Source organism: Tauraco erythrolophus, chromosome 13 (assembly GCF_009769465.1).
Source record: "Tauraco erythrolophus isolate bTauEry1 chromosome 13, bTauEry1.pri, whole genome shotgun sequence".
Lineage (NCBI taxonomy): Eukaryota > Metazoa > Chordata > Aves > Musophagiformes > Musophagidae > Tauraco > Tauraco erythrolophus.
This window is the reverse complement of record NC_141477.1, coordinates 16835329-16860367: the sequence shown is the minus strand read 5'-3', so window position 1 is coordinate 16860367 and position 25039 is coordinate 16835329. Positions and strand designations below refer to the sequence as shown.

Here is a 25039-nt window from a genome sequence, read left to right as displayed (position 1 = left end):
GGCGGCGGGCAGCGCCTCTAGCAGCGCGGGCGGAGCGGGGCGCCGGGGCGCGGAGGCAGAGGGGGCGCGGGCGCGGCGCGGCCCCGCCAGCCCATGCTGCTGCCGCCCCGCGCCGGGAGCGCCCCGCGCCGCCGCCGCTTATATAAAGGCGGGCACGTGACGGCGGGCGGCGGCGCTCATTGGGCAGCGCCCGCAGGTTGTTACAAAACCAGGCGGTTTTGTAACGCGCCGGCAGCGGCCCCCGGCCCGGCACAGCCCGCCCCGGCCAGGGGCCCGCGGGCAGCCGCCGCCCGGGCCCCGCAGCTGGGGTCCCGCAAGGGCGGCGGGAAGCCGGCGCTGCCCCCGCGGAGCGGCCGTGGTGGGCGGTCCGAGCCCGGCCTGGGGAGCGGGCGCCCCGTCGGCCAGCGGCGGGCAGGCCGCGCCCGGCCGGTGTGAGAGTCCCGTCGGGCGCGGAGGCAGCTCCGCGTCGGCCCGGCCCGCTGCTGCTGTCCGCTCCGGTAGGTCTCGGGCACAGCCGACACCAGCCCGGCCCGGTCCGGGCTGCGTCTCTCCGCGGGCGCGGCTGGGCTTGGCGGAGCCGCGCACCGAGTGAAGGCGGCCGAGCGGGAGCCGCTGCCCCCGCGGGCAGCCCCGTTACACCGTGCTTACCGGTCACCGGGGCGCCGCGGGGAGAAACCGAACTCGCGCCTGGGTCTGGCGTTTCGGTACCGACGGTGATGCACAAGGAATAGCAGTGCGAAGCGATCTTGGAAAACAGGAGTGCCATATCCTGCTAGAGCTGGAATTTCGAAGGCTGTAGCTCTACAGTTAATCGCTCTCTTTTAGCCAATGTACATAGAAGCGAAGCGATTTCAGCGTCGGTGATGAAGCTTTTAGGACAAGTAAGCAGAACATCAGAAGGAAAATGTCGCGTTTATTTGATCACGCCGTGTGGCATACCGCATAGCTGCACCTGTCCGTGCCGGCTCCAGACAAAAAAGCACGTGCCTTAAGGTGTGTGTGTGTTTTGTTTAAGACCAGCCGTGTTGACCACTTCAATCTGCACATTCCCACCAATTTTCGTTATGTGAAAGGGTTGTGCCAGTTGTGTAACTGTTTGTGCTAAATGTAGCCAAGGGACAAAATCACCTGTAGGTACTACCATAGAACTGAAGCAGTTGTTTTAAAATAAGTTGTGTGATTTTTTCGTTTTGTTTTGTTGGTGGTTTTACACAAATCTACAGTTACAGTTTCTAGAAATGTCCATGATACATACACATACGTTTTCCAAAATATAGGGCACTTTTCACACTTAAAATCCATTGCGGAATTTGAAATTTCTGAGGATATCCTATTACTGATACTATTGGCCTCCACACAAAGCTCAAGCGAGGGGATGAATGAATTTATTTCCCATTTCTTACTTACAGAAGCATCTGGACTCCCCAGCTTAGACTGTGTAAGCTAAGCAGGTATGAAGGGACAAGCCCTGCCTATGGGGTTTGAATAGACAGGACAAGAGATGGAAGAAAGGAGAGGTAACGTGACTTTTATAAGGCCTTGTTTAGAGAGGATACTTGAGAAAGTTCAGACAAACTTAGATTTGAAGTGAAAAACTAATATAAAGCTACTTAAATTCTGGATCTTAACTCTTAATAATATACACTTTAAACTAATAATGAGGGCTAATTTTTGATGTTTATGCGTCCATGTGTAGGCAATCCTTAAGCTTATATAGAAAGTCAGATATATTCCTGGAAACAGTAGCCAGCCATCAGACTCTTCAATTGTCTTTGATTCCTATGATGCTAAGATGTTTTGCACTTGGGAAAAAATTTGGCCTCTGTCTCTAGGGCTCTTGAATCTATTAAAAAAAAAAAAAAGAAAAAGTTCAACATCTAACCATTGTTCCTAGGCAAGTCCTTTCGTTAGAGAAAGATAAAGATTAATTGAATAACCGCTGGTTTCAGTAATTCTTTCTGCCACCACTTAAGTCAGACAATAATCCAAAGTATAGCACAGCCTGCCATCAAATAATTCAAAGAAAGGTAGGACAACCGAAGCACTCAAAATTTCAGTTAAGCAATGCTTCAGAACAGTTAGCAAGAATTAGCATTTGTGCTCAGAAGTGTGAGGTTTTCCCACCAGACTCGAGCTTGCTAACACAGACTTCTTGTTTTCCAAACTTCCATGCAAGAAAAACTCGTAAAGAACAAAACCCTTAACAAAACCAGAAAAAATAAAAGAAAAATGCTTTCTTGTAACCTTGAGGTCAACAGTTGTCTCTGTTGCAAAACTATAGTCTCGGCAACCCCTCAGTGTGTTATTTTATAACCATTGTCCTGAAAACCACTATGAGTCAAAGCCTATTGGAGCGAGGGAAAGTGACATAACCACTGGTTACCAGCAGCAGTGCAATGACAATCTCTGCATCGGGGACACGCCACCAGTATTTACATAGCTACACAGCAGACACTCAAAGAGGTAAGTCACAGTGTAAGGGAGGGTTTCTAGCAGCACGTGAATTCAGGATAAGGAAGGGCAATAGATTATCATAGAAAATATAACCAGCGTTTGTGCTTTGAAAGGAGCTTCCACAGTTTCTGTTTACAATGTATGAAAGCATCCACAGGGCTAGCTGACAGTCTGATTGCTCGGGACTGGAATAAGTCTCAAAAAAGCGCTGCGAAATGTACTTCTGGGAATTCTCTTACACCAGCAGGGACGCGGCTGGAACAGTTCAAGAGAAAAGGGCAGCTGTGCTTATGAACTGCTCCCACGGTGGAAGCTGTATGCTTACGAGGGTTCAGAACACAGACCTTTATCCAAAGCCAGAAAACAGTTAAGACCTTATCATAGATGGACTATGGGCAAAACCTGTGACTTCTTACGGGAGAAACCAGCTGGCTTTGCCTCTGCTAGTTCCTGGGATGTGTGGTGTTTGGTAAGCGTTAGTACCTCGTGGGGTGTGACAGGTACAGAGTGAGCAAAATACTTTAAAGCCAAGATACTAATTTACTGTTCGCTGGAAGTCAAACAACTACAAAATATTTGATTCTAACACCAGGCCTGGCTCTGCAAAGACTGTTTTAGCAAAAACAGCTGTGTAAATTGAATGTACATGCTCAGTCTGGATATGCTGGGGTGTTTTTACATAACACATCCTGAAAGCATGGAGTTTTCACACATTCATACATATATTCATGGATTTGGAGCAGCAGTGGGTCATGAGGTGTACTTGAATAGAAAGCAAAAAAAAAAAGAAAAAAAAAAAAAGCAGCAACCCCCTACCTACCTGCATTGTTCATGAGATCAAGAACGGATTTATCCTTCACTTAAACAGAAGAAGTTAAAGCTAGAAGGTGACTCACTCTGCAAAAGCACATCTCCCTTGTAAGATTTTTCTACAAAGGGAGGTTTAATTTCTTCCATTTAATGACAACGAACACAATTCTGATCTTATTCCAGCAGTTAATGGCTGGCATAACAGGCAGTATGAGAGCATGACGACATTTTTCAGCCTTCTTCTGGCGCTATAATCTGCATCACGCTTTGAGGCCACAAAAACAACCATCAAACCTGTTCCTTTCCCCTCTTGAACACAACTAACCCAAGTGTGAAATTCTGACCTACTGGTCATGCTGACAAAGCTTCTCTACTGGAAGCAGGGATGTGAGAAGTCACATAACAAACACAGCCACAGACAGCTCTTTATTTTCAAGTGCTCTGCACACAAGGTAATAGTCCATAGGTGAGAATGGATTTGGACCGATGGCCCATGGAGTTGAGCCAACTAAAAAAAAAAAAAAAAAAAAGAGTGATCTGACCGTTACATCAGGAAGATGCACTAACTTTTCCGTGTGATTTTGCCACCGAATCCCTGAAGGACTTCTGGCAACCATCTTTAATTCTCCTTTTGCATTCTGCCTACTGCATGCAATAGGCATCTCTGCTGTTATACACACACGATTTACATTGAAAAACAATCAAGTCTTATTTTAAAAATGTTTTGACACATTAATCTTGAAATAAAAGGCATAACGTTCCATATACTACAAAGGAAATTAAAGAAAAACTGTAATGGAGAAATTTATGTTCGAACACCATGGTTAGAAAATCACTAGAATTAAGATGTTACTCAGTTCAAATAAATGCATGGCACCATCAAACAGAGAAAGCAACTGGATCGCTGGGGTTTGTTTTCAGGGAAAAACACCAACAGAACCTGTCAAGGGTCCTTGTTAGCTATTGGTCCGTGAATGTCTCTAACAAGAAAACAAACCAGTGCCCTTCCCATGCAAACCTCCTCCCTTCCTGATCGGTGACTGACGAGCTTGGCAAGGCCTCGGGAATGACACAGTGAGAATCCCGTTCAACTGGTATCTTTCACTGCATGGTACTGGGGGATTCACAGTGTGTCCCTGAAGCGCGACCAAGCCTGGAGTGAGTTGGGTAAAACAGTTTCTCTTCAGACATACCCCAACTGTCAGAAGGCTACTTGTGTTCTCTACTGGAATGGAAGGGCTACAGTCAGAACTTCAGTGGAATTCAAATTCCAGAATATTTTAAGTGTGAAGTAAGAAGATATTTCAGTGTTGAACAAATATTTAACATATAATTCATCATGAAGTTCTGAGAAATCCAACAATAATTTGAAGGCTTGTATTTTATCGAAACTGAGGAACTATCCACTAGCCATTTTCACGACAACTGCTGTTTTACTGGAAAGCTAACCTGTCAGAAGGAAAGCCCAAATGAACTCTTCTTTCTGAAGTACCCCTCAGTGTGCATGGTAAGCCTCCAATTACTGTCAACTCCTGCGGAATCTGTGGCAAGACAAACTTGAGACTAACAGGTCCATCACCCCTTGCAGAGAACATTAAGAAAACAGTCAGGAAGCCTTTCTGCTTCTGGAGGACATGGGCAATTGCTCTTACAGGAGAACAACTGAATGAATATATTCTGTCTAGAAAGTAAAGGTATTTATGGATTCTGCTACTCTGACCAGTAAAAATAGACTTTGAAAATATCTTAAGCGATAGGTCATTTTACTCCCGTGCAGCGTTCCATTTGTCTGAACAGACTTCACTTATGGTCTCAGCTGAGATACGTTTCCAGTGTGAAACCATGTAAACCTAAACATTCAGAAGGGAAAGGTTATAACAAGGAACGTCAGAATGTTTTGTGTCACAGCTTGTGATAACGTAATTCCAGAAAAAAGATGAGCAAGCTTCACAAAACCAAATGGAAAACATCCCATTAATGCAATCTACAGTCCACCTGAAGTTATAGGAGCCAATTCCTCTTTATATGCTTTGGTGTGACCTGAACACAGTAGTTAAAACATAGTACAGATCAAACCTGGAAGTTGTTGATGAGTAGCCTACAAAGACAGCAAACAGAACATGCAGCTTTTGAGCAGTTGGAAATCGTGGGTGATAGGTTTACTTGAAACTACAGGACATGTTCTTGCACAGGTTTTAAAAGCTTTCTGGACCACAGCTATTTAGCCAAATTTAAATTGGTGTGGACTGCTGTCAGAGAAGCCTCATCTTAAAAAATGTGACAATAAAATCTTTTTTATGCCTGTTGTGATTCTTAAAATCCAAGAGCCAAGTCATCTTTTCCTACACAAACATCTGTGGGAGTGTAAAAGGCCTCCTGAATCCACAATTTTAATTTCAGTAGTTTTCTGCAGTGAGTGAGGGAGATAAAGGCAAGTTCTACAGTCACAAAGAACGGGAGAGAAGTATGGGTGGCAATACTGAGATAGAAACCATGACAGCAGCTAGAACAAGCCAATGCTTACCATGGCAGTGGCACAGGCTTTCTAAGCTCCCTTTGACAGCCAGATAAATCCCATACTTCCAGGGCCCGTGGCCTGTGCTGGCCATGCTCACAGCCTCCCCGTCTTTGCTGCTGGGGGAAAACTCACTCAGGCAATGACTGAGGAATGCACCCCTTCTTGGCAAAACCCTTAGGGACAAACTTGTGGTCCCACAGTGTTTAAGTGAGACTTAAAACATGTGCTTCAAGTTAAGGGAGTTACAGCCAGAGGTTTCTGTAAGTCAGAACAATTCTGTTCACATCCAACGTATAGGAAACACATGAAACGAGAGTGGCATTTCCAGTCAGAAATCTGTGAGATTGCTGCTATTTAGCCCATTCTGATTGATCAGATAAAGACTGAGATTGTGCCTTTCCACTTCTGCAATTCCATGGAACTAGTTCGGGAAGCCCAGCTGATATTTCTTGGTCCACCGTCTTCCAATTTTCTTCAAAATTAGCCTTCAAATATCTGTAGCTCCACAGTCACTTAGTGAGAAGCCAGACAGCAATGTTGCTTATGCAAAACTCAAGTTGATGTTTGTCATACTAGAGCGCAGGAGTGGTTTTTTAATATTTTATTTGAGATTCGGCAGAGCTTTCTTATGATACACATTGATGGGGCTTCCGGTAGCAGGCTTTCAAAAATAATTAGAGTGATGAATCACAATCAGAAATAAATGACTCTTACATCTATTAAGACAGTTATTTAAAAAATGTTTTGATGAATCATGCAAAAACGCTCGCAAACAGCATTATACTTTTTCATAGATATATTTTTTGGTTTTCTTAAGTCTTATGAAAAGAGCTTGTGCTTTTAACACTTGAATCGAAAAAATATTTACAGCAGACATCATAAATGCTCCATTGACGTTCAGACAGGCAAAGTGGCGGTGGGCTCCTGCTTTGCCATTCACAAAACACGTTGAGGGTTTCAGATCTGTTCTATAAACTCCCAGTTTAAGTGTTTAGTCCTGGATCTTCAGTATGCTCCTTTTCTCCAAATCATTCATTTCCTTCAGTATAAGGGCAACATTGTATCTCAGTTCTTGAAACTTTGCAACTGGCACCTGAAACAGAATCAGGTTAGAAAGCATGAGACATCCTGGGAACTTTGACTAGGGCATGCCTATGGATAGGGAACTTTCCACAGTGTCAGCCCAATCTCTCTTGAAATGCTTTGTTTTTTTTTTTTTTTTTTAAGACCTAAGACATACGATTTGAGGTTAATAAAATTCAATTAATTCAACTAAATCATCTGGGTGAAAAAGGAGAGTGGGAAAAACCAGTAATAACAGCTACATAAGACATTATCTCTATTTCCAGATGTGAGAAAGGAAGTACTCCAGAATGCAAACTGACGGCTGCTGTGGTGAAGAGACATGGATTGGAAGGAAAGATAAAGACACCTGGAAGGTCATGGAGCCTACGGAATTCTCCAGCAACAAATTCCAGATAACCTGCTTGTCCAGAGTTGCAGAAGAAAGGAATTGAGTCTCAAAGCAAGAGACTCAGCAGCAACCTCAAGAGCAAAGAGGACTAGGCCCTGCCTATACACGGAAGGCAAAAGATTTTGACTAAATATACAAAATGTTTTCAGCTGTGCAGGAGACTGACGGACTTTCCATTTCAAGCCTGAGAAGCCAAACGGATAGAAGTCTTATCTGTTCAGACAGAGAACCACACCTGAGCACAAGCACAGACTGGGTGACAGATCAACACGAGTGCAGTGCACAGCGTGGTGACCTGAGAACCGAGAGCAGTCCGGCCCGTCCCGGGCTGCCCCGCAGAGCACTGCCTCATTCACTCTACTGCTTTGACTGAGCTGAAGACACGCAGATCTTTGACAGAGTCCCTTATCACCCTCCTGCCTACTGTCGCACGGATATCAATTATATGAGAGGAATCCAACATCTGATTTGCATTTTCCATATGCATCAGAAACACATAAAAAGGCATCATGATGTCCTTTTCACTTTTGACATATATACAACTAGACTCGAAATGCTGCAATTTCCATTGCTTTTTAAAAGATCTTTGTTGTCAGAAATCACACTGCTATTAAAAAACCAAACCAAACCAAACCCAACCCAAGAGACCAAAGAGTCTAAATTCTCCCTGTGGCATACACATTTTAAAACTGTTCATAATGGAATTATCTTCTGGACTTACCATCTTACATAAGCCCTGTTAGTTAGCAGGACTGAATTAGTTCTGAATGTGTGTCCAAATGAAAGGAAACTGAAGAGGTGGGGACTATATTTGCTTGCATATAGTACCTTGCACCGAAACACAGGTTTATCCCAAAGAGCTACTAACTGCAGGAAGACTCTTCATCAGATAGAGAAACCATGTTTACAGTCAGATCTTCAGCATTCAGACCTAAGCAGCAGCAAAGAGCTGATCCTAAGAGAAGCACACTGTTTGCTACCAGATATCTTGATTATTATCAGTATGCTATTATTATTATTGTTATGTAAGCTAAGCCACTATCCATCATATTTGAGAAGTCCTGGCAATCCGGTGAAGCTCCCATCGACTAGAAAAGGGGAAACATAACCCTCATTTTTAAAAAGGGAAAAAAGGAAGGCCCAGGGGACTACAGGCCAGTCAGTCTCACCTCTGTGCCTGGCAAGATCATGGAGCAGATCCTCCATGATCTTGAAGGTCCCTTCCAACCCAAACCATTCTATGATTCTATAATCTGCACTTCTGCATGTACCGGACAGGCATATCAACACATCTCCACTGCAGAATAGCAAAGGGTCTTTCATAGACTTACAACGGAAAAACCTAACCCCAAACCAAACCAACAAGGAACAATGCCACCAAGACCAAGACTTGGCATCATATACCAGGAAATAAAGCCCCAAATGTAAACAGTAAAGAATACGTACTAGTTTTTATTCTCACAAGTGAGACTTACCCTGTTGTAAAGGGTTAACCTTAAGGCATCATTCCATGGAAGACCTCAAACAGAGGGTATGGGATGCTCTTACTGGACTGTCCACAGAAGGCTGAGTTTGATCTCCTGTGAAGTGACACCCTCAACACTTTGCAACATAGCACAGATTTGTGCCTTCCTCAACAGCTGCCTTCTCGTGAAGCATCATTAACAGCGATGTTAGTCCTCCTCGTTCAACTCACAATGCTTCGGTGCTTCCTCCAGACTACTACTAACACACGAACTGAAGCCAAAATCTTGACAGAGTTCAAATGCAACAGTGCCTGCTGTGCACTGAATTCCTGTACACACCACCACGTTATTTACAGAACAAACAGCATTCCTTTTCAAAGGTTAAAAATATGGAAGAGTTTATGCCATCCTGAGGCAAGCCTTTATGCACGGTGTCATACATACTGCCACTGACTAATTCCGAGGTAAAAAGCAAAGAGGTTTTTTACTTTCTTTCTAACATGAAGAACTGTCCTGAAGAAAAAGAGAATAAAACTGCCTCTGCCACAGAAGAGAATGTTACCATTCCCTACCAAATGTAGGAGGTTTAGAAGTGTGGCACACCTTATATAAACCAATAATTTTCCTGCCCTCAAGAGCCACCATCAGGTCTGACGGTTACAGCTGATAACAATTTTTCATCAAACTAGATATCATGCAACAACACTTTTCAGTAATTAATATTCTTCTAACAAATGAGGTTTCAGCAAAGCGTGTGCAGGAACAAGGTAGGAAATGATTTTCTTTGGCGTTTCATTATATATTTTATGTGGCTACACTGAACATGAAGGACTCCAAAGTAAACCAACCAATGATAATGCACTGTTTACAACAGCTATAATATTTTAAATAGCAAATCAGCTTTCAAAAAAGAACTTCAAGTGGTTTCTTTGTTATTTATCATGGCAATCAGACTTACTTCGAAGCGATGAGCTGTCCCATCTGAAAGCTTCATCATCATTAGAATGGATGGTTGAAGCGCACGGGCCAGTGAACTGAAATTATTTACATTATTAGTATTACAAGGACAGACAGCAGCAGTGTGATGAATACAGCATTATACATCAACAGTTTCAGACGTTCATGTAGGCTTTACTCGGAACACGAGTAATTCCAGTCTTAGAGTCCTGTACCTGGCCGGCTGGCAACTCATGAACACAGGAGTGCTGCCCAATTTATCTCAGTGTGGAGACTAAGATTTTTTTTTTTAGTAGTTTAGTAACCACAAGTTTAGGAGCATTTTTATTTCACATAATAATCAGTTTAGTGGAACTATCTTAGGGACAAGAGCTGACCAAGTACTGCTACTAATAATGCACAATTTTCTTAGTCAGTTTGTTATGTTGCATTAATCCTTTCCGTCCCTTCATACTTTCAACTTCCAGCTCATTTGGGGAACCAAGCTCTTCCAGTCTTCATTCTAAATTTGTGAGTTGTTATTTTATTTGATGACCCAAAGAGGGGAAATGAGTCATTCTTGTGCAGATTCCATCAACCAGTGCTGCCAAAGCCTGCTCAGGTACTGACAGGCGTTACAGCCAGAAGCCATACCTCTTTGCAAAGGCTGTTGCTGGATGATAAACAAGAATTCCCAGGGGGAAGGTTGACTGGAAAGGAAAACAAGAGGAAGGAAAATAGAAAAGGATAATGTATTGCTCCTGTGTTGTTTGGAAAATGAATCGTAGGATTTGCCTGCAGCTTGCAGGCATTATGCCTGAGGGTGTTTATCTGTACATTTTGCTCTCTTATCGGTACCGATTTTTTCTGCATAGTGATACCTGTGTGGTGCTTACAGCACTGCTCATCTGAGAGTCGCCTGAACTAACACCTTGTGGCCATTACAATTCTCACTTAGGAGCTGTTTCTCTTGATTTCAGGACGACTGTCCCTGATTACTCGTGGGCCTCTCGACTATGGCAGCAATGAGACTGTGCTCTCCCTCAATGCAGGTATTCGTGAATGCAACATGAACTCATGCTAACAATTCACACTATGAAAAATAGTGGATCATCTTCCAATTTATTTCACCTTGGTCTGTCTTGGTTCGGACTAGACAAAGACCGGGAACAGCACAGGCAACAGGTTTCTGTTTCTGTCTGGCTCTAGGCAAAGATCCATCTCCCAGCTGCCTCTGCTGTGGCAGATGGCAAGAAGCTATTCACCGCAGGCAGAGACAGGATGATCACAAAGGCCTTTTACTCCTGTTTTGTGGAAGAAACTAGAAGGCAGATCAATGACCAGTTGCATAACTATGGCAGTGTAAAGGTGCTGTTCTGAAGCCTCTCTTTGTATAATCTACAGCAGACTGTACAGGTGATGGAAAGCCGTATTATCTAACATGTGCAACAGACAAATAGCAGTCTGCTTGAGAAGCTGGAGAGATGATTTCCCTCCCCTGCTCCAGTGAAACTGAGAGCTTGGCTGGCTGTGTAAGGCTCAATCTGTCTAAGTTACTCCATCATCTCTGAGGACCTGTGGAGCTGTATCAGCTCCATTAAGTTTTAAAATATTGAAAGAGAGACTCAAACTTTGAGTGAAACGTTTCTAGTACAGAGGTTTTGGAGATCAAAACAAATAAGGAGCCTAAAGAGTATCATTAGCAGAAGATGAAGGCGGCAGCCTTTTGGCAGGTCTGTTGCAAAAACTCTGATAAAATAATTAAGATTTGATCAAGTAGAAGAGTTAGGTTTGATTAAAAGATAGAAAATTGTGAAGCATAATGTATAGGTTAGGATTGTTAAGTTTGAAACAGGTAACCATAGAGACCTCACCAGGAAGTTACTGGATTTTTCTGTTTTGTTTTAAGAAACTAAGGAAACCGTCACAGGTGCCAGTTATGCTGCCTGGAATCCCCCTTCCCCCTTCCCATCTTGATTTAAATATCAAGGATTCCAATCAGTAGAGTTAAGTAGAATTAACTAATGATTGTTTTAGGGTAAGAACATTGATAAGGTGATATAACTAGCGAAACCAATCACTTTAAAGGTCAAATTTAAGAGTGAGCATAATATGCATTTTTATGTAAAAGAACTTACGTAACAATGATTTGACAAAAAAAAAAGTATAAAACCCTATGGATTGTGACGCTAAGGTGGACATGTTTGGACGGAGCTATCCCCCGTGTCCCCAGCGCTGGAATAAAGAAGTGCCTGTTCATCTACTTTGTGTAGATGAATTTTCTCCCCGCATGCCAACAGGTCCATGCTAACAGCAGTAACCTGTTATAAACCGACTTCTCCACTGCTCAGAAAATCCCCTCCCTATTTACCCTTCAATGCTACACGCCGATCCGTAACAGCAAGATACATTTTTAAGTAGACAATAAGCCAGTTCAACCTTGGGCAAACTAATTTCTAGGGTCATGCAGGATTCTCTTTCCTACCTTGTGGATATAGCTACGTCCACTCTCCACTTGAAGTCCTGGACACTCGGCAGCCTGCTTCCTTGTGTCCGAGCTGTGCCTTCAAAAACAGGACGCCTACAGAGTAAATGAGAAATGACAGAAATGCAAATTCATAAAAGAAACCACAATCTAAAGAGAAAATAAGATTCCTCAGAACAAACCTGTCCAGAAATTGTTTCTCTTTTAAATCTATCGTCATTTAGAGAAGTCTGAATAAGTGAAGGTTTTGTGTATTTAAGACAGCTGTGCTCAGATTACCCACTTTTCCTATGCTTAATTATGGTCCATGTTAAAAAAAAAAAGAGACCAAGTGACTCTGTAATTCCAGCAAACCGGTGCCACTATAAAGTTTAGTCAGAGACATCGTGTGGCTGCCATATCTGTTATTTCAATTACATGCAACTCCGAGGCATAGAAAGGGATCTGCAAATATATTTCTACCTTCATGCAGATCCAACAGGAACAAGCAAGCAGGAATGAGACAGATGACTTAAACAAGTTGGAATGAGGTCACTGTGCTCCTTCAGTAGAAAGCATCTAGTATTAGCTAGCGGCAATGTTTTAAAATATAATAATAATATTAGAGTGTACTTTGAAGCATACTTTAAAAAAAAAAGATTCATACAGTGGTTCTTGCTAATCCAACATAATTTACAAACTCTTAAGTTCCTTACATAATGTTCACTGCCAACCTCTGTACAACCTTCAGGGTTTTTGTCTAACGTGTAAGAAGCCAAGGACTTCTTTTATTACTCGTAGTGCAGGAAGAATCAGGCTGATCAAACCTCAGTTTATTTCTGCAAGGAAATACAGTTGACAGCGCTTAAACTTCAGATGGTTGACAATGTTTAAAATTTTAACAGCATCTTAAGCTCTGGGTAAGTAAACAAGCCAAATCTGATACAAAGTCATAACAGCCACCCATTTTTAGACACATATGCAGAAATATCTTCAGAATGAGGTCACTCAGCTGGTCCATTCGGGAGCTAGTCTGGACTTCATGTTATTTACTTTTTTTTTTCCCCATGCTAAGTATCCCATGTCTCTCTGCAAGTTATTTACAGCACATTTCAAAGCTACTCCAGTACTCCTGCTAAGGGCAGGATAAAAAACATCACATCCTTCAACCACGGTGCTAGACATAATCTAATTACAGACTTTACACCAGAAAGGAATCCTCTCTGGACACATCAAGGATCAAATGATAGTCTAACACCCCTACTCGGATTCTTGTGTGCAAGTTAGCTGGTGCCTTCGGGAACTGCCCAGAAAGATTAATGATTTGATAAAGTACACAAGACTGACAGGTTGAGATTCTCCAGTACTCTTGCATTTAGCAAAGGCAATATAAGAAAGAATTTATCCTTTTTTCAGGGAGGGTTGGGTGGGGTCAGAAGTGGCACACATTCCTTATAGTATGGTAAAGGAACGAGCAGAAAAAAAATAGATCAGCTGGTTCTTATTCACTGTCAACTACTGGAGAGGAAGTAGGTCAGCACAGCTGGGTGCAACCATGAGAAGCTGGAGTCTAGAACAGTCATTAGCAGGATTAAACAATAAGAACAGGCCTTTCCCTCAGTGGTGAGCTGCTCCCGGAGTATTGTTTAATTTGGGGAATGCCTAAAAATAGCCACGCTGCCATTACTTCCTTAAGACATGCTGACTGCCATCAATGGAAGACGGTCCATTCAGTGCAGCACCAGCATTTTGGGGAAGCAAAAGCAGAGAAAACAGGAAGATGTTCTGGTTAGCAGTAGTGGAAAAAGTCAGTGATGCCCAAACACTGAAGCTTTTGAACGCTGTTAAGCTATGGCATTTCTGTGGCCAAACCACAAAGCTCCACTTCTGGTCAGGACTGCACTTCAGTACCATCCCCTCAGAAAGAGCTGCAGCTTTTATAGCTTAGTTTAAGCTTCTGTCGGCACCTTCCCAGCTTGGACAAGACTGTAACTGGAACTGCAAGAATGCTGTAAGGATGACAGAATGTGCATAGTGACCAACACAGCCACAGAAATTATGCAGGCCATTAATCAAGCCATTGATTTCTAAGAGGACCAGCAAAATACAGCAGAAAAGACTCAATGGATCTTATACGCAAAACCCACAGACTATAATTACATTTTGTAAATGCTCTGTGCCAACAGCTGCAATATAGTGTCAGCACATAGTGCAGATGGCAGAAGTTAGAACATGTAAAGCACCAGGGATCAGCCAGAGACCGTCCAAATTACACGTGGAAAGGATGATACACCTGGTGACAAGAACATCATCTGCCAAAGGATACAACAGGAGAGCACTTGAAAATGAATGATTAGATAATTTGGAGCAGCAGCTGACCTAACAATATCAAAAGCAAAGACAAATTCTGGATGCTTCCCTATGCACAGAACAAGACATGCCTAGCAGGCCCCTGAACAGGGAGAAAGAATAAGTTGGTATGTGTGAAATGCTGACAAATGGCACACAGAACGCACCCTCCTGGTAGAAACTAAATCTACACTATTTAGAGAAAAAAAAAAAAAAAAGGCAGTACATTTACTATAAACATTCAGAGAGGGGTAAGTTAGGGTTATTCTTGCCCTTAAAAAAAAAGTTTTAATATCATGCAGTTATTTGATAGTGTCCATGTGGCAAGTTTTTCTTTCCTTTCAGTCTATAAGGCTTGATGGAACTGTGGGGACACACAAATACAAATGTCAAATTTCCTGTACTTCAGAGCTGTCGTTTAGTGAACAAAATTGCAAAAACAGGATAAGATGCCAGGAAAAGTATTAAAAATGGATATTTCTGGGTTATGTAGCTCATACTGAATTTTTGATCAGATGCTAATACTTCTCTTGCCATCACAATCATATATATTTACAACTCAATAAGCATATGTATGATTCAGTGTTACATTTAAGATTATAAAAGCAGATCTCTCTAGAAATCAAATCTGAGGTGCTCTTCTCTGGTCTCAAAACACAGAGCAAGATTACACGGGATAATCACAGCTTTCAAAATAAGAAAAAGCTAAATTTTCCAGCATCGTGATTTCACAGCAGAAAACAATCATGCATGCTTCAAATGACATCTAAATTTATCTTCTTTCTCCACTGCAAACAATATTTCCACTTTGCAACCATGAATTTTGCATTCTTAACACCTATAATTCAAACAGAAGCGCAAAGAAAAGATGAGAAGGCTGAATTTATTTTTACTCCCAAAACCTTCAGTTTTAAGCCAAGATCTTGACCAAGGAAACGAAAAACATTTCTAACTTTGGTAGCAGCATTCAGACCCTTCCGAGGGTAACTGAAATACCACAACTATAACTATGAGGATTCCATGCAGAGTATCTGGAGCAGCGTTGAGTTAGTGATGCTATGTACTGAGTGACCTCAAGTTTCAAGGAGGATATGCACATGCAAAAAGTTCAAGCAATTTCTAGAAGTAGAATAAGCTAAATATGGTTGAGCAGAGAATCATATGGAAAAAAGGAATCCCTAGAATGGACAAGAGAGATAGGCTGTTCAAAAAGTTCTTGATTCAGTACCTCCTCTGGAGCTACTGAGGTATGCCAGTTAGAAAATAAATTGCAGCTAGCAGAGCACTTCATCCCTCACACGTGTCATGAAGTCACCCAGTGTTAATTCCCAATTCAACTGTACATTAAGACTTGATTAACTGCTATCTGGGAAAGCTTCCATGAACCACAGCAGGCAGAAGGCATGTGTAGCTTGCCTCTCAACAAAGCAAGTATTTCCCTTTTGCTCTAACTTGCAATGACAACAGTGATAAAAATGCTTAGTTCTGCAATGCGTTTGTCATCTGTAGGTACTGATGCCCCTTACAGCGGCTACAGAACATCATAAAAACTGATGGGTGATGATCACAGAAAATTGAAAATCGGTATGAAAACTACTTACTGCATATACGGCCCTGCGTGATGGACATCATGTTTTGTTTAATTAAAATAATGGGACAAATCTTATTCTCATTATTTTAGAGAATTTCGCTATTCCTTCGATAGGCCTGGGATTTTTGTCACCAGAGCTCTATGCAACCCTGCTGGTTGATACTACATGAAGATACTAACCTGTTACCAAAGACTATACTGGAAAAATCCACAATGAAATCTTCTGGTATCCTTAAAGAGAAGAACAATACAGAATAGTTAAGTGTTTTGTAACCACAAATATATGGCCTTAGGTATCAAAAAAAAAAATCTATTACAGAACACAAAAAACGTGTCCATCTTCCATTGCTTAAAATTGCCACCAGCTCTGATGTAAGCACTTCAGTATTGATTCAGTCTCAAAAGGACAGCCTATGTTTTTAGATCAAGAACCCTAAAAACTGTTATTAACATCTTCCCGTTCTACCTAGTATGGCAACAGCAAGTTTCAAAAGAACCCAGTGTTTGCTTAACTTCTCTCAGCAAACTCAAAAAAAGTTCTAGTGATGGCTCTAACAAGCGCAGAAGGCAGGCCAGCACCGCATGCTTTCAAAAATCCCAAACCTACACATTTCATATCACTTTCACCTGAAGTGTAATGAAAAGACAAAACGAATTGCTCTCTCAAAAGTAAAAGGAGAGGCCCTTGTAGCTAAGATCACTTACAAAAGGAGCACACCTAACGTGGGGAGGACAAGCATAAATACGATGGGGACCATGAGAACTGGTTGAATAGACTAACTCACACTCCATCCACTCCATGCCTCTCCACTACCATTCCTCTGACACCTGTTGCCTTACAAACAAGCTGCTGCTGATCCGTTCAATACATCAGGCTGTGAATTGCAGAGACTGCCGAGCAAACACTATCCATTCAGCTGCCTTTGCCACAGGGGCCGTAACTTCCTACAGAGAAGCAGGTTGGACAAGTGGTAGAAGTAACTACTGCTGCTGCCAGGGTTAAATCCAGTGCTCAACATGAACCAGTGCCCAGAGACATTACTCAGCAGTGGCTTGAGATATACAGCGGGATATCAAAGAAAAATCAAAGCAAACAAGGAAGTTACCTGTCCTAAAGGCTTACAGTGCCTAATGACGGGAGAAAAAACAACTCATCAACTCACGCAGCGGGAAGATGAAACAGCAGTTATTAGAGCTTGAACTCTTAATGGAAGAAATGGGGTTAAATCACATTTTTAAATGGTGCTTGGATAAAACTGAGTTCATATTAGCATGAAGCAAACTGGAAAGTCAGGAGGAGGGACTAGACAGTGCTTTTTGGCTGCACGAGTCTGTCTTTCCTTCAGTAGAGACAAGACTATTTCTGCAAACATTATTTACACTTTCCATGAAAGTGTATCAGTTAACCCATCCTGATGATGACCAAATATCCTCTGTATGTAGTGGAATAGCTGGAGACAAGGTGTTATGAGTATTAAGCGACCTATCACAGTACTTGCTTGACTGTAATAGCTTTACTGGTACTTTTGAGCTTGCATTATTTTTGCTGTGTAGTTAATGATTTTGCTGAAAGTTCAGTTTCTGGCTCAAGCAGCTTACGTGAGGCCAGGTGCACACTAAGCAGATCAGACACAGCACGTTGCACAGCTCAGGCCTGAGCTACAGATGGCAGTCAGTTTTCAAAGGAACGTTCTGAGGAAGGTACTCAAAGGGCAAGGAAGAAGGTGTGAGGATATCTCAATCCCATGTTATTGGCTTGAGCCATAAAGTTATTAAACAGCCTGAAAGGGGAGGGAAAAAATAGCACCTACAATTCAGAGTGAATTTATTCTCACTGGCTCAGCCAGTCAGGCCAAGAAATAGGGGATATGGAATGGCAGCGTGTGAAGCCAGTGGTATTGATCTAACTAATCAGAAGTGGGCATGTCTCCCAGCTCTCTCTCCACCAAAACTAGGAGTCAAGACTAGCTGCATCACCAGGACACTAAGAATTACAAGACTTTTAATGGGTGGAATTAGTCCAATTTTCAGCCTCACTGAAGGAAACAAAATAGAATGCAGGAGAGGAGAAAGAAAGTAACCTGGCTCAGAACTCAAACCTTTTAAAAGACGACACAACAGAAAAAGGGAAATAAGTAATTTTTCTGCTTTAAAATGCAAAGTACTTGCCCAAACACTGGGTGCAATTAATGCCAAGACACTGCCGTTCAACCAACTACACGTGTTCTTCATGCGCATGATCACAGGATGAGCCCCAGGAGTCACCGCAGAAGGATAAGTGTCTGAATGTAATTAGCAGGTGCCTTAAAAACGAGCAGGTGTTTCACCTCCAAACCCAAGTGCATTGGGAAACATAGGAAATGACATTTCCCACAGGAATCGAAGATGCTAAAGGCGCTACCCAATTTACTAAGTATCATAGCTTGAGAGCAGAATAAGCTATTCAGTCTTCTAAAAGTGTAGCCACAAGGTGAAGAGAGCTACTCACAGGAAATAAGACTCAGAGATGGAAGTTATGGAGAGCCCCAATAACGCGAGAATCATGGGAGCACAGCAGCAGCAAGCAGTACGTAAGACATAGAGGTCTGCAAGCAACACAAATGCAGTTACCTGAACTGTTGCTGCTGTATCAGTCACGTTAACCAGAACAACAAGATAAAAAAGATTTTTCAAGCTATAAAAGATATGAAAAATATCATCCAGACTTAAAAGTTTCTTCATAGTTCCATGAATAACACACAAAGAGAGAAAAAACAAAAACCAAACAACTACAAAAGTTTAAGACATTAAAGTGTGGTCAAACAACAGGACAGGGGCCTGAGAGTCTGTATTTCTAGATACAGCGAGTGCCCTCAGCCAGCCAGGCAGGGACTTCTCACATCCCTGCACACCAACTCTGACACTGCTCAACAGAGGAATATTCACCCACCCCAAGACAACCCGGCATGGAACTTTTAGTGCTCTTCGTTATTCCTTAATTGCACCTCAAAAACCACCAACTCCCACTGGGTCAAAAGCAATTCGTCGGTTCCTTACTGACCTACTTCAGCCTGGGTGCGAATCCCATGACGCGGCAGAGGAAGCAGCTTGCCTTTGAGCTCACAAGACAAAAGGCAGGGCAAGCTCCAGCACTGAGCTGTAGACAAAACTGCGTGAACTAGCGCGGCACCTTTCATCACGGCCCGAATTACACCCCCATTACGTGTCTAAATCTGCAGCTTCAATTTCCCTGAAGTTGCTCATAAAGTAAATTATGCTTATGACTCTACAGAACAGTCTGAGAAGAATGCCAGTTTGCAGGACAAATAAGGATGAAAAAAGACAGAATTAGAAACATATCTATTGATTTCTCCTAGGTAGCAATCAGAATGGTAAGAATTAAGGGAAATGAGCATTTTAAAATAATTGAGCCTTGGTGCAGAGGTTTCTCTATAGATGAGAACATCAGCTGCTGATATTCTCTCATTGCTACTGAATATGGAAATAAGGGAAAACCTATAAAGATTATTAGCATCTGATCTCTAGCTTTTAGGACATGAACTTCTATTTAGAGATACTCTTCAGAGACCGATACAGGTTTTGACTCAGTCCATAACAAACACTATGCCTTCTTGGGTAATGGGCAGGAGAGATCACAGCTGAAAAAGGTGGTAGGATTTCATGAGCGTTATATCATTGGCCTTTCAAAGAAGAAAAAAAGTAGGGCAGTTTCGTAGCTTCTGAAATGTTACCACTGTCTTACCAAACACGTTAAAAAATATTGCAGGGCAAGAAGGGGATGGCAGAGAGAAGGTCACTCACATTTGCATAACCTACATTATGGACTAAATTAAACCAATCTCCCCAGCATACGAAGTTTCCTGCTCATGCTCAGTGCTAAATCGAGTCTTACACAACACCTGTTTTTTTCTCGTTTGGCTTCACATGACATTTGGCAGCATGTGTATTATGTGTTATTTACAGGTAATTTTTATACCAACTTTATTGTGTAAAAAAGTTGATTTAGGGATGCAGTTACATAGAAGTTATGAAAAAACAAACAGATTAAAGAAACAGGCATGAACAGGCGTACCTGAGCTCCTTTAGGTCTTCCTTAAAAACCTAGAAAGACAAGGAAGATGAAATGTTACCGAATGTAGTATTGAAAGATCACTTCTTACCTAGTGAATTAAGAGTGGTTACTTGCTTGGTATCTCTCCCCAAAAGTGTTAGTCTCGAGTGCCAGTAGCTTTGAAATGACAGGTTACATTTTGAGAAGAATTTCCAGAAGCTTCAGTCAAGTTGTGAGACACTAATTTTAAAGACCTGAATCTCTTGGAAGCCTTTATTTTTGAAAACAACCACCCTGCCACTTCTTTTATGCAGCTATCCATAACATATTATTCTTTCAGCGTAATTACGTACCCTTATTCTCAAGTATATTTTGCAGTAACTTTTTTAAACAATGACAACAGAAACGATATGGCAAAAGATAAGCTCTGAATACTTTCACTGTGTTTCCTGTAATATATGAACTTTTCCAGTATGCCTGGGTAAATCTGAAAACAGTATCTTAAACAAGACAGAGGTGCCGGAAGCCCAGAAGTAGTTTGCTCACATAAAAATAAAATGAGAAAAGAAAAAAGTTAAGGTCAAATAACATGAAAAAGGAAAGAAAATAGTAATGAAGAAGGAACAGAGGTTGGCAACATGGCAGATGTATACATATTCACACAGAACATCCATCTTATAAACAGAAGTAGCACTTTCTCCCAATTTTCACTACATTGTTCTGACCGTAAGATCTTCCTTCCTGTGGCAGAAGTATGAAGAAAGGCAGGCGAGCAAACATGAGATACTTTAAGTGTGGACAAAATGAGTGGTATGTGTAAACACAGGGCAAGAGAGAGAGTTGATGACAATGAAATAACAGTTTGCAATTTGAATTTAAGAGTGAAACCAAACATGCACAGTAAACAAGATACTGAAGCAGAAAAAAATACAGGAATCTCTTTCCCGAAGCTTAAATACTCTTCAAAAAAGCTCACTGTAAATCTTCCCAAGAAGTAAAATAATAAACTCTACATTTTTAACAGTTTCTTCCAACCACTTGAACTTGCACAACATTTTTATGTGCAGCTCACCACCTGGCAAATCGGGTTTAGGTGGTGACTCGCATCTGACGCAACTTTTAACTTATCAGGACTCCAATACTCCCAGAACTTACTTCTTGTTTGAAAGTTGACAAAGGGAGTCTCAGTGCTTCTCGGAGAAGGGTATACATGCCAGAAATGAGGAAAGCAAGTTGCTCTTCTGAGAGATTAGAGCTTTCTGCAATCAGCTGGACAGATTCCTTGCAGTCTTTTCCTTCCAGTGCATTAACAGCGACTGTGAATAAGAAAGCAAAGCAAAATCTCTTTAAAAAGAGGAAGACCTGGAGACGGTGAACATCAGCACAAACATGTCAACGATTTTACTTGACTTAATGCGCTGATGCTCTCCTGATGTGAAATTGTCACTTCAGGCTCTGCAAATATATCTGATCATCCACCACCACCAGCCAGTCTCACAACACCATACCAAGAGACCTTCAATGGATTAAGCTTTTGTATTGTAAAACTGAAGATTTTTTCACTGTTGAAATTTGTTCCAGTGGGATAATGCAAAAAAGATAAAAACATTCATCGCTCACGAGTGCAAATCCAACTTGAGCTTCTATCAACAAACTTGTTCACACCAGATGTCTGCGTACAGCTTAGCTACGCTTCTGATACACAGGGTGAGAGGACTGAGAGAGTAAACAATCCAACACTGCTCTCCAACAGTTCACAGAATTAATTTATCTTGCAATGTCAGCAGAGACTAAGGATGAAATGAGCAAGGAGACAAAACTAAACCTTCAACTCTGTAGTTTGCACAATTGCTGATAATACAAACTTTAAAGGAAATCACTGTTAACCCACAGGGCAATATTGTACACTAATAACTGGTGTGAGTTTATGTCAATCTTTATCATTCTGTTATTCATCCTTTTTCCATACACACACTGGCTTATATGAATTTCTGTTGTTACGTCAGCCTCTGTCCTGCACTCTGATCAGTCTGGATGGACTAATGGCGTCACAGCAAGCCCCACTGTCGGTAAAAAAAAAAGATTACTGACACAATCCCATTGCAGGATCGGGGCATTAGATTAGTCATTTATAATGATCCATATTTAGTGCTGTGAATAAAACATGAAAAGTTAAAAGTGCCCAACAAATGCTACTGAAAGCCAACACTTAGAGCTAGCTTGACACTAAGGTTGGAGGGGAAAAAAAAAAAAAAAGAGCTTTAATCACACTGCCAGCCTTCCTTTTGGTATTAGGTGGTTCCGCTGATGACTGTCTTCTAATTCTGGATAAATTCTCTTTGCTTTTCATATTTTTAAACGCACATCAAATTCAGTAGTGAGTCCTGATCATTCACATGGCTGACTGAATTTGTCTGGCACTGTCTGCAGGGCAGATTCACACAGAGTAGCTAGGATGTGTAAGGTGCTGGCACCAAGCTTTCCACGCTGTCTGAAAAAGGTTTTACAACAACAAAACTGAGCCTGAGAAGAGTCTATTTACTGGGAAGGCCAAAGATCAGCACTGGGGCCTGTCTACGAGATCACGCACTGCGCAGGAAACAGGCTGCTGTCTAATTACCTACTTACGTGTCTTCAGAGAACAACAGGTTGCTTATAGTTTTTAACTAGACAGCTTTAATGACATTATCAGTCTTCCTTCTGTTGACCAACCTTAATAACTGATCAAAAATCCATGTCTTCTTTTATAACCTACTTTCTTTACCCTAGAATACAATATTTTTTACTCAGTATAACTCAGGGAACTCCGAAATATCAGCTGTACCAACACTTCCAACAATCACTGTGAGGGAGAAAAAAAAGAATAACCCAAAACCATCCCAAGAAAATCTCACTGCTGGGTCATTTGCTCCTAGTAGAAGACGCTTGCAGCCTCGAACTTACACTTGCAGTTTAGCAGAGTCTGCAGTAACACTGGCCGGATAACCCTGAGATAATGGTACATGCAGTTTTTACACCATGAGCTGAGCAGGTAGCTGAAGCAGCATCTCATTTTTTATATTATTCTTTAGCAACAGAGTAACAGCAACAGCCTCAAAAAACTAACCTGGTGCCAGTAACAGAGCAATTTAGATATACTCTGTTGAAATCCGTCATGTCTTCAAACACTTCTAAACCTCCAAGGACAAAAACTGTGGTCCTGCAAGCTCTTAGTCACAGACCAGCACGAGCAGAAGATGACTGGAGATTTCTGCCAGCTCTGCATAACCTGGAGGCTGTCTGTCCACTGCCCTGGGGCACTTGGTGAATCGGTGCAGAAGGGTCACCTGCCCCGGCTTGGGATGAAGCACTGTCTGGTCCCACTACAGAAGGAAGCACTGACTGCACACCGAGGCATGGGTGACAAACTACACCGAAGCGAAGCCCAGATGGGACTCAGGAGACAGCCAGGCTTCCTGGCACTTTTCCATCTCCGTTGCCCCTGCACTAGACACCAAATACGGGTCAACGTTTGTATTTACTTGTCCCAAACGCCTGTGCCTATACGTAGCTTTATTACTTTATGTTATTGCAAGGAAACCCTGGATACGTTGCTCCATCTCCGAAACTATGCAACATCTTTGAAGACAAACTAGCTACCACATGCTTTGAGTCCTTATGGCCTCAAATCAGGAAAAACAAGCCCGAAAGGATGTTAGCTGAGAGAACACGCACATGAGGGTCACAGCACTGTGCAGCAGCTGGCCACAAACAAGCTGCTTGCTCTGCTGATCAACTCTTCTCTTTGATTGTGCCGTGATTATTTTGCACACAATAATTTACTCAACCGAGTAACTCTGGTTTTGGCGGTCAGCGGTGCCTGGAGAAAATCTCAGCTGTCTTGGCTTAGCACAGGGAGAAGCCTCAGACAAATTCAAACAGGCAAAACATTTTCCATCTTACAGCCCCACCTTCGATACGACACCTGCCCTCTGAGGTTCCGTTATTTTCTCCTGCACGTTATGAAAACATCCATGGGGTCTCTGAGCTTCACGTGCCCCACACAACCTGACAGCGACCCAGCCGCTGGCCCAGGGGCTGAGGAGCGACAGAGAAACTGTTCTAAGAGCTCTCGGTGCGAGCGTGGGGGCCGTTTATTGCCGCCAAAGCCTGTACCTCACTCTCACGGATCTTACAGGATTCTAGAATACAACCAAGCAAACCCTTCATTGCATTTAACCCTTGGCTTCCTGCAGGGAAAAGCAATGGGAAGCGTCCCTGGAGCAGAGCGGGCCCTCCGTCCGCCCTCGCCTTCCTAAGGGACCCGCGGCTTCCTCGAGGAACGCAGCGCCTGCCCGTCGGCTCCGCCTGGGAAATCCCGCCCGCCTCCCTGCGGCGGGGCGGCGGAGGCCGCTCCCGCACCCACAGCCCCGCGGGGGGCGGCGGGGGGCACCGGGGCAGGGCAGGCCCCGGCTACGGGCCCCGGCTGCGCGCCGCGGGCGGGCCGCGCTCGGGCCCTACCTTTGAGGAGCCGCCGGAAGGTCTCCTTGCCCACGTCCTGCACGGCCCGGGCCATGGCCTCCACCTCGGCCGGCACCCGCGGCCCCAGGAAGCCGCCCCCGGGTCCCACGCCGCTCTCGCCGTGCCCATAGGCCGCCGCCGCGGCCTTGCCCGCCGCCACCGCCGCCATGGCAGCGCGGCCCCGCCCCGCCCCGGGGCGCGCACGCCGGGCCGCCCTCCGCCGCGGCAGGGGGCGCTGTGCCGTCCCGTCCCGTCCCGTCCCGGCGCGGCCGCCCGCCGCCGGAAGGAGTCCGCCGCGCCGGCCGCGAGACTGAGGCGCGTCCCGGCACCGGCTGCTCATGGCGGCGCCCGCGGCTCGGCCGCTGCGTGCGTGAGGCGCTCGCCTCCTCCCTGCCGGCGCAGCGCCGCGCTCCTTCCCGCCGCCGC

At 43.3% G+C, this 25039-nt stretch overlaps 1 protein-coding gene across 1 annotated transcript; it reads right to left on the bottom strand.

The window, feature by feature from the left end:
* Positions 1-6560: 6560 nt before the first annotated feature.
* On the bottom strand, positions 6561-24782 carry COMMD5 (COMM domain containing 5). Its single transcript, XM_086619805.1, has 7 exons — positions 24614-24782; positions 21269-21429; positions 20135-20163; positions 16243-16293; positions 12144-12239; positions 9681-9756; positions 6561-6875 (listed from the first exon to the last, which is right to left on the bottom strand). The coding sequence occupies exons 1-7, from the start codon at positions 24780-24782 to the stop codon at positions 6774-6776; spliced, it is 684 nt and encodes a 227-aa protein (XP_086475931.1). The 3' UTR covers positions 6561-6773.
* Positions 24783-25039: the final 257 nt, after the last annotated feature.

Bases quoted from the DNA above. Each gene is read 5' to 3' on its own strand.
- COMMD5 (XM_086619805.1), bottom strand. From the start codon at position 24,782: ATGGCGGCGGTGGCGGCGGGCAAGGCCGCGGCGGCGGCCTATGGGCAC. The intron at 16,294-20,134 runs GTACGCCTGTTC...CTTCTCTTTAAG, and splicing joins GAAGACCTAAAGGAGCTCAG to GATACCAGAAGATTTCATTG. The intron at 6,876-9,680 runs GTAAGTCTGATT...ATTCTGTTTCAG, and splicing joins GGACAGCTCATCGCTTCGAA to GTGCCAGTTGCAAAGTTTCA.